This window comes from Mus caroli, chromosome 10 (assembly GCF_900094665.2).
Source record: "Mus caroli chromosome 10, CAROLI_EIJ_v1.1, whole genome shotgun sequence".
In the NCBI taxonomy this organism is placed as follows: Eukaryota; Metazoa; Chordata; class Mammalia; order Rodentia; family Muridae; genus Mus; species Mus caroli.
This window is the reverse complement of record NC_034579.1, coordinates 9,664,273-9,678,361: the sequence shown is the minus strand read 5'-3', so window position 1 is coordinate 9,678,361 and position 14,089 is coordinate 9,664,273. Positions and strand designations below refer to the sequence as shown.

At 40.6% G+C, this 14,089-nt stretch overlaps 1 protein-coding gene across 6 annotated transcripts in view; it reads left to right on the top strand.

Moving 5' to 3' along the window:
• Phactr2 (phosphatase and actin regulator 2) overlaps positions 1 to 14,089 on the top strand; it is a 259,681-nt gene that overhangs the window by 73,931 nt on the left and 171,661 nt on the right. The window contains exon 1 of one of the 6 annotated variants that reach the window (XM_029482380.1): positions 6,416 to 6,624. The exons of the other annotated variants lie outside the window; for them this stretch is intronic. Within the exon in view, the coding sequence (XP_029338240.1) occupies positions 6,612 to 6,624 (13 nt within the window). The 5' untranslated portion in view covers positions 6,416 to 6,611. Of the gene's footprint in view, positions 1 to 6,415; positions 6,625 to 14,089 lie in introns of those variants that run through there. 6 annotated transcript variants of the gene reach the window in all.

Genomic DNA, 14,089 nt, shown 5'->3' with positions numbered 1-14,089 from the left:
CCTTCCCTTCCCTCCCCCCTCTCTCCCCCTCTCTCTCTTTTGAGAAAGGTCTTCATTGGCTTGGACTCATCAGTTAAGCTAATGCCTGCCCATCTATACCTCCTCAGTGGTGGGACTACAAGTGCTTGCCACCATGCTCAGGTTGAAACACAGGTCCTCAAGTTTACATGACAAGCACTTATCAAGTGTGTAAAGCCACCCAGCCTTTATGCAACATATTGAGTCTGAAGAGATAGCTCAGTTGGTAAAATGTTTGCTTAGCATGCATAAGGCCAGAGATTTGATCCCCAACATCTCATAAAGCAGGGGGACACGGTGCTGAAGGCCTTTAATCCTGATATTCAGGAAGAAACGGCAGAAGAATTTTGAGTTCAAAGTCAGCTTCAGCTGCAGAGTCTGATGCCACCCTGCACTATATAAGAAACTATCTTTTTTTAAAAAAAGTAGAAAATAGGAGGAATCATAGTTTTGAAGAAGAGACAGGGGGTTTGGAAGAGAGGGATGGGGATAGGAGAGGGCAAACATAATCAAAACACAATATGCACACATATGAAACTGTCAAAGAATTACAAAACTAAGAGTTTTTAAAAGATGTTTTGGGGACTGGAAGACATATGAGATGCCATTGATAAAGGAAGAGGAATGAATGTTAGCAATAGATTCAGGAGTCCCCAAACATAGCCTTCAACTGCAGGAAAATCTCCAAAGGAGACTACTCAAAATAAGACAAAACACAGGCATCCCACATCTGCGCTGTCTAATCTCCAGACAAATACCTCTTGCTTAAGCTCAGACTCTCCTGGAAATATTGTGACAAGAATCTTGTGTGTATTTTTTAAGGGATTTGTTTGTCGGTTAATAGGTTAGGGATTTGGGTTAGGCCTTACGAGAGTTATAAACTCAAGGACTTGGCTTATCAAAATTATGTCTTATAGCTGTTTTGGTAAAGTCAGTGGCCAAGATGCCTTCAAAACAGACTCTCAGCAGAATCTGTTTCCAAAGGAACTGGGAGTGATCGTTCTCCTGGGAAGTTGATATTCCAGCACATTTAAAAAATGTATATCTTAGGAAAAATCAGAATGTGAAAAGGTCAAGTAGCCGGATAAGCTGAGCTGATGTCCAGGAGCTGTGGGGACAGGAGCTGCTGGAGAAGAGGGGGCAAGCAACAGAACGACTTGAACAATTTATCTTCTTAATTTCTCCATGGTAAGAAAGAGTCTGGCTTTGTATCCACTGAGAACCAAAGCATAGTATTTTTAAGCTTAGTTCCTAGAACTACCCTGTCTCTTGGATATATGGCTTTGGCTTTGGCTGTCCACAGATTTCATTTGAACTGTCCCTAATCCCACTAGAACTCCAAAATTCAGAGCATTATTGTCCCCAGTTTCTCCATTTAGTTCCCCCAAGCAGGGGGAACATCTATTAGGAAACTTAAGAAATGATGCCAAGGGCTGATGTACAGTTTAATTTGCCATGCATGGGAGAGACCCATGTTCAAGCCCAGAATCTCAAGATTAATTGTGATTAGTGAAACCTGCAGAACTTTAAAGGAAGCCAAGACAAGTCTGTGTATACACATGGAGCCTAAAAGAGAGGCTTTGGCAGCCTTCTCTATCACACTCCATCTATTCCTTTGAGGCAGGCTCTCTCCCTGACTCTGAGCCTCAAGTTTCCTCAGCTTGGCTAGAAAGCAGCAAGCCCCAGCAATAGCAATTGCCATGTCTCTCGGTTGAGCTAGGGTTACAGGAGGGGTCTGGGATCCAAACTCTAGTTCTCCATTGTCTAAGCTTCAGTTCTTGCTCTCAGGATCCTGTCTTGGGTTTTTGCCTTGGCTTCCCTTGATGATGGAATGACACTAGGAAGTGGAAGGAGTTAACTCTTTCTTTTCCATGATGGTTACAGTCAGTGTTTGATTACAGTAATAGAAATAAAACTACGATTCATGGTTATGATATACTATTGGATTAACTCAGTAAATTCTGTAATGATCAATCAGAGTAATTAGCATGCCTGTCACCTCAGAAAATTGTTATTGGGTGGTGGTGAGTGAGGACGTTCCAAATTCTCTTCTGCTAGCTATCTATGCAGTACACTATGGAAACCATATCACCTTCTGAGTACTGGCACATTGGGGCTTATCCATGTATTAGCCAGCCTTGTCTCTTCACCCTTTTCCCCTCTACCTGGTATGCGCTAATCACTGTGTAGTTGTCTTTAGCTGTGGTTCCATAAGCAAATGAGACCATGCAACGTTTGTCTTTTGTTCCTGGATTATTCACTTAATGGCTTCTGGATATGTCCGTTGTGTCATGAATGACATATTCCACATTTTATTTTTAATGGACAGCTAATAGCTAGAAATATATTTACTGCCTCTCGCTGATGCTCTCCCGGGCTGATTTTTACATCTGAGATACTTACAAATATGCTTACTGCAGTAAACACAGACTCGCAGATGTCTCCTCACTATATTGATTTCATTGTCTTTATCTACACAGACAGTAGTGTGGTTGTTGGACTGTGTGGCAGTTCTATTTTTAGTTAGTTTTTTTTTAAACCTCTATATTGTTTTCCATAGCTGTAGTAATTTACATTGCCATCAAAAGTGTGTAAGGGGCCCAGCTTTTCCCTTTATTCTCTTGCCCATGTTTGTCCTTTTGGTCACAGGGACGATAACAAAAGCAAGGTGATGTCTTGTGGTTTGATGTGGATTTTTCCGAAGGTTGGCAGTGTTGATTGTTTCACTCACAGATGTGTTGGTCATTTCTATGTCTGGCCTTACAAATGTTCGTCTATTCATGTATTTTTGTCTCACTTTATAATCAGGTTCTTGTGGGGGGATATTTTGCTCCTCAGCTTCTTGGGTTCCATGTGTATTTTAGATGTTAGCCCCTTGTCAGTTGTATATTTCCTCCCTTTCTGTATGTTGTCAAAGATCCTATAAACAACCGTCTCCAAACAATCTTTATAAAAGAGAAGAAAACCAGATGGTGGGGGTTGTAACCCTCTTTCTGAATCAGGTGGGATATCATGGAGGGGTCTGTGGGTCCAGGTGCTTCAAATTACCTCTAAACAAACTGGAAACTATGTATGGGAGGGTTTTAATGAAGGCGAGGACTCAACTTCTAGTTAGAAACATAGTAGAGAATATTTAGTCAGATCAGTGCAGTTTCTTGCCGCAACACAGCATCTCTAGGACAGCTCCCAGAGAGTGTTTTATGCCCCCACATTTCCCAGCTGAAGCACAGTAGATGCACTTCTGAATTAAATCAGCGGAGGAAGGGATTCTCCCTGTGGACTGGAGACAGTGGACCACGGATTGTACCTCTTTCTTGTTATATGGTCTTTTGGTGCTGGGCAAGGGAGAGGAGATGTCCCTGTGGAAATCGTGGACGGTTCAGGGAGATGAGATCTTGGGTTGTGCACGCAGCTTATATACAGAGCCTGGTCCATAATAGACACTCACTAATAGTTTTGTTATTTCTAGAAGTTTCCCTGCACTGCTCATCTTGCAACATCTGGAATGGCGTTGGAGATTAGCTGGAAGGAGCGCAGGAGAGAGTATATGTATATGTATATATATGTATATATTATTGAAGGGATCTTGTAGCTAAACAACTTAAAAGGATGGTTTTACAACTCACATTTTAAAAAAAAATTTAGTGTTCTTAAATCAATCAGTAAGTATTAATGTATATAGATTTATGAGAGCATGGTGTACTGTTGTGGCTTATCTTCATATCATATGCCTAAATCAAGCCAATCAACCTGTCTGTTCCTACTATAAGAAATTTATCGCCTACTATTTTTTTTTTTTTTTTGCTTCAAAAACTTCCTGGAGCATCAGAGTCCTCCCCCCATCTAAAACCTTGGGTAGCAACTGAATTCAGACTTTTTTTTTTCCAATTTAGAAAGGCGATGCAAAAGCCCATAATATTCAAACGTGGATATCTTCAGAATAGACTGAGTGCATTCGTACAAACAATAACATTACAATTGCTGTAGGAAAAACCATGCTCGTTCACTGTGAATGAAAGGAATATTTTAAATAGTATTCAAATTGGGTTGGAGCACCTAATGCATTTTAGCTTAACTTAAACAGAAACAAGATTTTCCACATTTTAAAATGGCACACAAGGGCTTGTTGGTCTTAGATAAATCACACCAAGGAGTATTTACTGGGCTGTCCGAGGATCCTGATCTGCATTTTAAAGTATGTTTCAAATAACCAACAAGACAAGCATTCCAAACACAACCCATTTGTCAGTGGGAGGTGAGATGCAGCAAGAAAAGTAGCTGAGACTTTAGTATTTGAACCATCAACAAAGACCAAGTAATGCTACCTGTGTTGGGCCATAAGGACTTTTCCTAGGTGATGCTTCCAGCTGCATCATGCCAAGACCTCAGGATTAAAAGGATGTGCCTTCTCTTTTTCTTATTTCTCTGTTAATTCCTGTTTCCTTTTCCTCAGAAATAGTTAATTTGCCCTAGATTTTGTGCTGATGACACTCAGTCTTGGTGGCTGTCACGTCTTAATCAGGGCAAGTTGATGAAATGTGGAGGCCACAGTGATTTTAGTTTTTATGGGAGCCACACTTTTTAAATATATGTATTATATATTAATATAAATATATATAATGTTATATATTATATATTAATTTTAATTCATGGAGTGCTATGTCTTTGAGATCATGTAACAGAATTTAAAATATTAGGGATAAAAGATCCCTGGTGGACCAGTGGCTGCTCCAAGGAAGTGAGAGCCTAGATTCTGAGTACAGCTTGTAAGTAGTGCCTGGCTTATTAGAGCCCCCCATGGCAGTTTTGTCATTTCCATAAGTCTCCCTATGCTGCCTCTGCTTTTACTTGCATCCTCTAGAATGGTTTGGGAGACTGGCATGCCAGAGCAGTGGAAAGTGAATGGAGAGTTGCTGAGAAACATAGCTCTTCCTTGAACGAACTGTTCCAGAGTTAATGGTGATACACACCAGTACAGTATTTGGCTTACCCCATGAAAGAAACTAGGATCTATAGAGATGTCTGAACTCACAGTAGAAACACAGGTAATTTAACCCACTTGCCACAGAGGACTAAAGAATTTGTAAGTGGTTTGTCATTAGGAGTTCCAGTGAAATAAATGCTTAATAAATAACCCCCTTTTATTATTTAACAGCCATAGGAGACAAAAAAAAAAAAAAAACCCCAAAACCAAAAACATAGATTTTTGCTGTTGTTTTCTTGCTGTCTACCTGATGGTGCCATTGGACTTTGACATGCCTCTGCTTCCCAAGGACTGGGGTTACAGGGGTACATCAAAGTGCTTGGTTTCATGGTGACCTGGGTGTGAACCCAGGGCTCCATACATTCTAAACAAGGAATCTTAATACCTGAGCTGCATCACTAGCTCCTGGACGTTTTTTGTTTGTTTGTTTGTTTGGTTGGTTGGTTGGTTTTTTTTTTTGTTGTTGTTGATTTATTTTTATTTTTCCTTTTAACCTTTCAAAACAAAACTCCCCCAGAGCCTCGTTATAGTGTGTATTTACTACACTGTAGGTCAGGGGAGGTCATTGTAAACCTTTTTCCCTACACCTGACAAAATGCAGGAAGCAGAGTTGATTTGGCTCCAGGATCTTAGAGGATCTTAACCACATGGTGATTTCTCCTGCACTCTGCAGGCCCCTATAGTCTCCTATTGTCAGCAGTTTTGAGTGTCTTTGGGGTCCTGTTTACACAGCCAGATTACGGAAAATCAGTGCAATGGTGCCTTAGGTTTCCGTCCCTCTTTGACCCTAAGGTGTCCACAGCTCAGATGGCTGCAGAGAATCTGACCCAGCAGAATCTTACCCCTGATCTCTTTTGGCAACTGTTTCCTATCATTCGTGACATTAATGAAATTTCTTTATGTTTTTCTGTGAGGCCAGGTGGATAAAGATTCTGAGCAGGAATAGGGAAATTAAGGATAATAAAAAACGCCATCAAAGTCAAACAGTGATGCAGTTCAACACTCTCCCTGCCCCCCAATAAACATAAAACCACTTTACGCTTAAGTGGACATGTCACCAGTCTTTCTGTGATGTTAGAGATAGGAGTTGAAGCTCATTTATGCTAACCACCAAGGAAGGATCCTTTATTGTAGTATTTATGGAGACTCCTTGTTACCTTGCAAATACCTTGCCTCTTCCTGTTCCTGGTGGCTCGGGCATCTTTTGAAGAGCGGTGTGTTTTTGCATAACATGTGCACTTTTTCCTCCCCCTCCCCCCAAACGAGCAGCACATTCAACATTGCAAGCATTTTCTCTCTCTCTCTCTCTCTCTCTTTCTTTTTTTCTTTCTTTCCCTCTTTTGCTTAGAACAGAGGTGGAAACCCCAGGGGACTCCAGTACCCACTTGATAGGCGCACTCTCTTAATCAGCCTGTAATGGAGCTAATGGCTGTTTGTCATCCTTGGAGATATAAATTTCCTGGCGGTGGCTCCTGCAGACAGGGCGTGAAGTGTGCTCTGTGTGCCAGCAAGGGCTGATAATCAGCAGAAGGGCAGGGTGCTCCGTTAGCCAGAAGAGTCTAGGCTTCCGGGCTGCCAGCTGCCGGACTCGCCTCTCCACTTCTGAGACATGGACAAAGCCGGTAGGTCAAAATAGCCTGGATTCTCCCTGGCTGCCGGCTTCCTCTGCAGTCCACTTCCTCTGCAGCATGTAGTCCTCCTATTTGTTGCTCGCGTTCTGGACTTCAGTGTTCCAGACTGGGAAGCATGCAGTATATTAACCCTGATGATGCATTGACTCCAAGGAAATCAGTGTTTTCTTTGAAGTTTAGCAATGGGCTGGTGGTGGGGGGGGGCAGTTTAACAAGCCATGGTCACCGTTTTGAAGACTGCACTGCTATTTTATTTAGGCTGCAGGAAATGTGGTGTTTGATTTTTGTGCTCAGCACAGTGGTTGCAAAAAAAAAAATGCATATAGTTAATGACAACTATTCCTAGGGCATGGCAGAAGGTAAATGGAGCTAAGAATATTAAGAGCTGGATGGATTTTTGAAACTATTACAATACGGCACTGTGTAGTAACATAAGAATTATGTGGTCTGATGCTTTTATCCTCCTATTAGAATGCAAGCTCAAAAAATGTTACTGTATGCTCTATTATCTTAATATGAGATTACAGACATTAGTGATCAGTCTGCCTTACATCTTTCAATATCTGTTTATACTGTCTTTATATGGCAGCTATACAAACATAAATGAAGTATTTTAGTTAATTGATTTTAATTAATTAATTAATTAGTTAATTAATTAAGATCTACTTCTCAGGGAGAAGTTTTTGTTCTTTCTTAGCTGTAGTGAACTTTTAGAAGCTACAGACTGTGCTACTGCTCCCATTTTTTGAGCCCCCCTGCTTGCACTCTGGATTAGTTTCAGCCTGACACTCAGTAGGTCAGTCACTAGGCTGTTCTGCGCCGGAGAGTGGTGTCAGTGGGACGTGGGACCCTGGTAGCTCTCCTGAAAGGATTTGATGTTTCTGATACATCCTACATACCAAGACCACCCCACAAGCAAGTTTGTTAGGAAATTGATCAGTTTCCGTCAGCTGTGTAGGTGAAGATTTTGAAGGCAGCATATTCTGTGTTGATTGATACAGGAGTTTGCCAGGCACAAAGCACTCATTTCACTCATACTGACTTGGGCATTGAACAAGCTTAAATAAATCAGAACAGTATGATATTAGGAGTGAGAACCCTAGGGAAGTGGAAGGAATAAAAGAACTGTAAGAGGAAGTGTGCATGCGTGCATGCATGAATATGCACGTGCTTGTGTGTGTGTGTATGTATGTGTGTGTGCGTGTATTAACAGTAGGGGGAGGCAGTCTGGATTCACACATATACCTACATCCCCACTTTGGTTATGACACTGTGTTGTGGAGCAGGGCATGAGATCTCCTAGCTATGCTGTTCTATGACCAGGAACAATGTAAAGATCAATCAGAAGGTTCTCTGACTGCAGTAGAAAAGTGAGCAATGAATTAAATAAATAAACAAACAAACTAGCATCCTCAATTTAGCCTCTTTTAAAACTTCAACCACCCACAATCAATTATACTGACGTCCTGGCAGAATGATCACTTTAATTCAGCAAATGCCTTTCCTAACTGACTCATATATTTATTTAAAGGCCATTTAAGAAAAGACAAGAAACAGCATGCTGGAGCAGCCTTCTTGGAGGCTTCACGGTGGTGAAGGGTGATTAATTCTTTATTTTTTTTCTAACTTTAGCTTTGGAGGAATAAGCAAATACAATGTAGCTGTATTTGCTTGTGTAACTAAATGTCACCAACAAAACACCTATGCTCCTGACAAGTTTGAAGCATCCTAATGTGTTCTGGAAAATGGCTCTTAAAGTAGATATCTCTATATTATTTTCGGTTTTAGATGCAATCCTTAATATAGGCTTGCATGCCTTTCAATAGAATGATAGACTTTCAGCGATATTTGAAAAGTTCATAAATACTATTTTCTTATAGTGCTGTATAATTGGCCATCAGTGATCATGATGTACAGTCATTTCTTGGATGATATAAAAGCCAGTCATGCAAAGAGAAAATGTAAGCACCAGTTATCCACATATGCTCTGATAAACTGTAGTCACTGTAAGAAATGCATTTGAAATGTATTGGTAAGTGGCCAAAAACAAACCCAAAAAACTTCAAGACTGAGTTATCTTTAACATAATGCCAAGCGATCCAGTTCACTTTGGAACATTGCAGCTTCTCCACTTTCATTTAAATAAAACAATATTGTTGAATATTTGCGTCAACCTGTAGTCAGGAGTGGTCTTTGGTGGTGGCGATTTGAGCCCAGCAGTTTGAAGCTGAACTCCATCATGACGGTTGGACCATCATCAGTTTCTTCCTGAAGGAGCCACGCCCCCTTCCAGCAAGTCCCTTTTCCCCACTGGGACTTGCATAAATAATCCTTAGTCAGAAACACAGCAGCGGGGCCTGCATAAGCTAAATGTCTTCGATTTGCTCAGATCAATCAGAGCGCCACATCAGAGATATTTTCATGTGGTTTCTGTTGTTAAACAAGGAGAAGAGATGCTACTGAGGACTCCGGCTTTCTGGGCGAGACAAGATCTTCTCAGAGACTTTGGCTGTGAGATCCAGTCTCCTCTTCAGGGCAGAGCTGACATCCCCACAATCTCAGGGAAGGAGACACCCCTTCCCCATTATTGCTGGCTTAGGTCTTCCTTTAAAAGCTTTTCCTGGAATAACAATAAAATATTTATCAAACTATGTATATGGACTGTGTCAAAACAATCTCAGTAACCCACGATCTGCTTTTTAAATTTCAGCTGCTATTTTTTCTTAGAAGTCACAACTCCTCAGAGAGGTGGCCCTTTATACTCACTCACCTATGGCCACATCTGTAGTCCAAGTCATGCTGCAATTTCTCACCTCATGCTCCTCAAGAGGTTCTCATGGATGAGACTTGGGAGGAGGCTGAGGCATTGGCAATGAGCGGTGCATGGTGATTATCCAAAACAATTCTTGGGCCTGTCACTGTGTAATCTACAGGACAGAGTATTGCAAACCATTCTTTCCCATTTATTGAATACATTTTTCTTACTTGAAATCAATAGATTTCATTCACATTGTAGGGATCTTAAAAGGTGCTATGATTTCGAGATGAAGCAACGGCTGCAGAGAGCCCTTGGTTTTTTTATCCCAGTGGCCAACAATCTTTTGACCCTTGATGTACAAATCACAGAATCACATTTACTGGTTCCGATTTCCCTGCTGGAGAATGAGGATGGTTCGTGTGAAGTAGACTGAGGAAGGTTTACACGGGAGCCATCAAGAGCGCCTCGTCAGCATGCATGCACGGTAAATGATTCTGTCACCTCAGTGACAATAAACACATGACAGAAACTTCATTTGCTTCTATTTCCCACCTCTACGTGATGACCATCACTCTACCCATCTCTTCAGATTGGAGTGAAGAGAAAAGAAGATACTTCATGAAAAGCTTTTGCTACAATGGCTGGCGTATACTATTTAGAGAGTCATTGGAAAACTGACACAGGTTGCCTTGTGAACAAATACATGTTCTAGCAGGGTGGCTTTAGGAATGCAAACGACTGTGGAAAAGTAAGCAATGAGAGCAGTCAGGTGGCTGGCCCAAGAGTATAATTGGAAACTGATGTGGGCGGCTCAGTGGGGATGGGGTGGAGGGGTGCATTGGATGTGCATCACAGAACATGCTGAGTGTGGACGTAGGCAGAGCTTGCCTAGTCAAAGGAGACCTTTGGGGTTTCTAGTTTGAGAATCTAATAGTCTGACACCATGAAACAGAAAATGAATTGTAAGGGAAAGGTGGCAAGTCCCATTTTGAATCTGTTGAATTAAAAATACCTTCTGTGTTAGCCAGAGGAGTTCAAAGTAGATGGAAGGTGTACACACACACACACACACACACACACACACACGAGTACACATGACGAGAGAGATTTGAGATAAAGCAGGGTAGTTGATTTCTTTGGATTTTCTTTATATTATATATAAAATTTATATATAATAAATAATTATATATTAAAATTATGCATAAACATATACATTTGAATATGTAATATATTTAAATAAAATATATTTATATTTTAAACAAATATATATTTACATTTGTAAGTATTCAGCCCAATCAACCCGAGAATAGCTAATGTCCCCCTCAGCCTGTGGCAGATCCCACAGGAGGCGGAGTAAAGAAACTTTCAAATGCTTCATTTTTTCAATACAGATGGAAATAAGAGCAGACTCAAGAGGGAAAAATGCCCCAAAATACTAAAATAATTTGGATAAAGTCCAGACCATCCATAAGATGAGGTAAACACAGACATTTTATTTTAAGCAGGTTTAAAACTTAAAATTGTGAACAGGAGAATTTCCTCTGGAAAGCCCTCATACCAAAGTGCCTGACAAATCAAAGGTGCTGTCTCAGGAGAAGGGTGAGAAGCAGGCCAGACTCCCTTTGGGAGTTTGTGTATTTTGGAAGGGAATGCTTCCTAGCACAGACAACTTATTTTGTTTATCTTCTCCCTCTAATCTAGTGTGGTAGCATCATCCTATTGTTTCCTATAATTATGCTAGCCATGATACTTTGTAGGATACAAAGTATGTAGACTAGATACATATATGTATGTAGCATACATACATATATGACATATATGTATATGTAACATATGTATATAGCACACACATATATGGACATACTTTTCATATGTACCTAAGTGGCACTCTTAGTTGGGGAGGTTAAAAGTCTTGGTATAAAGGACTGTAATACTTATAGTTATCCTAATACACAAAAACAATTTAAGACAAATTTTCTTTGTAATTAAAGAAAGAAATGTATTTTTATTCCCTGAAATACTCTTTATCTTATTATTGAGCACTTTTCCCTCTGTGGTGTTTTGTGTCTCGGTGGTGAGGACCACACACAGGTACCAGTGCTTACTAGTCAAGCATTCTCCCACTGAGCTACAGCCTTGGCACTCCACTGTCCATTGCGTTTACTGTGAAATGGATGGTTTCCAGTGTATCTCATCATACAGACCACTGAGCTCCCTCAGCATTTTACACCTTTCTAAAGTGAATGAGTACTTGGTAAATCTCCTTTTGGGGATATTTGTTTGCAAGTTGGTTCTATACTATTTTAGAAATCTCTGCCCTTTAAAAGAGACCTTCAAAAAGTGAAAAGGAGCTTATGTCAGAGTGCCAACTGCTCTGAGGTGGACGCTGAGTGTTCTTCCTGGTTTTCGTTTTAGCTGTAGAGTGACGTGCATTTCCGGAGACCAGAGTAGCTCCGCTTAGCATGTGCTGCCGCAAAGGGCTTCTTGCTTTTGTTTTCCGACCATTGGAATTTGTGCTCAGTGGCTTTTGTTTTGTTTCATTTTTCCTTTTTGCAAACTCTCATCTTTACAACAGCAAAACAAACTCTGAATTTTCTGTATCCACAAGACAAAACAGGAAGGATTCTCAAATGGCTTCAGTCAAAATGAACAACTGGAGGGAAAAGTTATGGAAAGAAAACCAACAAGAATGCATTTGGGCAGCAAAGATGAGAAGCAAGCATGAATGATACACCATCTTATACTAATTTCTGCTTATCACTTCTCCCAGATACACACACTGAGACGTTGACGTTCAGGCAATCGGGAAACTGGCATTTAAGAGCATTAAACAGGGCTGATAGCCTGCTCCTAGGGTTAGCATAGAATTCCTTCCTGCACTCACTGACCATTGCTGGAAATCCCTAAGCTGGACTACATAGCGTCGCATTTCCCAATCAACGTCAGAGTCTTTCCACAGAATATATTGTTCTCTGAGGTGGGTGTGGAGATTTGGAAATCACTGTTCAAGTCCCTCTGTTCTTCTCATGTTTGCTTTCCATGTTCGCTCCATGCTCCATCTCCAGAATTCATTTTGACTCTCACAAGTCAAAAATTGGAAGTCATCTTTGGTATCTAGCAAATCATTCATGTTCATAAGTACCAATGCCTGATTGGTGAGAAATTGAACGACCATGTTGTCTACGTTCAGGGCTTTACTTCTTCCTCGCTGTTGCCCTTTTGGGGCACACAGTTGGTGCTTAGATTCACTTTATGATGACGTAAGGTGGGAGAGGCGGCCAGGACTCCAACCGGCTTTGGACTGGAGTGGGATTTAATTGCAATCATAAAGTTGGGAGTGAAGCACATCTTTTATTTATCCAAACTTAACATTTAAAATGAAGCATTAAAAATTGATGATAGGAGATTTTGTATGTCAAAGGCAATTTCAGAGTTCTATTTTTATACTTCAGGTACCAAGAGCGCAGCAAAAATACAAAGGGCAAACATATTAAACTAAATGTTACATGTCTGGAGGGGAAGAAAACATAATTTTTGAGAATGCCTCTTCTGCTCTACACACCAAGTTAAATGTTTTATGCATTGCATTGTTAATGCTTACAGTCAACCTATTAGTAAGCACTATTTGCCTCTGAGTTACACCCGATTAAGCTGGGGTAAAAGTTCACCCATGAAGTCAATGGTTTCTAACAAAATCCAACTCCTTTTAACAACAGCCAAGTCCAGCCCAGCATTTTCTTGTTGTCAAGCAGCTTTAAGACTGATGATTTGGGGGCTGGAGAGATGGCTCAGGGTCTAAGAGCACTGGCTGCTCTTCCATAGGGCCCAGGACCCATGTGGCAGCTCACAACTGGCTGTAACTCCATTTCCAGAGGATCCAACAGACACACATCGAGGCAAAAACCCCAATGCATATGAAATGATGAAAGAAGATGGTCCTGGGTCTTTGTATCTTCCTTAACACCAAGTGCAGGGCTTACCCCAATGTAAGTGTATAATAAATGGTGTTGTTAAAATTTAAGTCAAATATGCCATTTGTAGCAAGTTTTCCAAAAGGAAATCAATCTTGAAAGAATATGATGCAGACGTCAGTTCATGGATAAGTATACAACATAAGCTGAGACAAAAAAGTTTCTGAGTTTGAAGACAGAGCAGTCTACGTGACTAGGTGATGTCTCCACAAAACAATGTATGTAAAGGTCAATTATTTCCTAAGCTTTCAATAGTCATGGCAATCCATGAGATAGAAGGCATGGAGCACACTTCACTGATGAGACTTTACACCATGGCAAAAAATTATTCACAATTTTCACCGAAAGGTATAATAGTATTAGGGTAATTAACAGAAATTATTTTTATAAACTTACATGAAACAGTTTCAATGATATTTAAATAAAATGTAGACACATCCTTTTGTAAAGTGATTCTCTTGTCTTCCAGAGACATTGAGGCCACATGAGGTGACAGGGTCTCAATGCTCCTTTCAGATTGGACAAGACCAGGCAGGTTTTCCTACTACCTCCCATAAGTCTCTGCAATACTGTCTACAAGTAGCTCTCTTTTTTTAAAATTTTTAATATTTTTTATTACATATTTTCCTCAATTACATTTCCCATGCTATCCCAAAAGTCCCCCATAGCGCCCCCCACTTCCCTACCCACCCATTCCCATTCTTTTGGCCCTGGCATTCCCCTATAT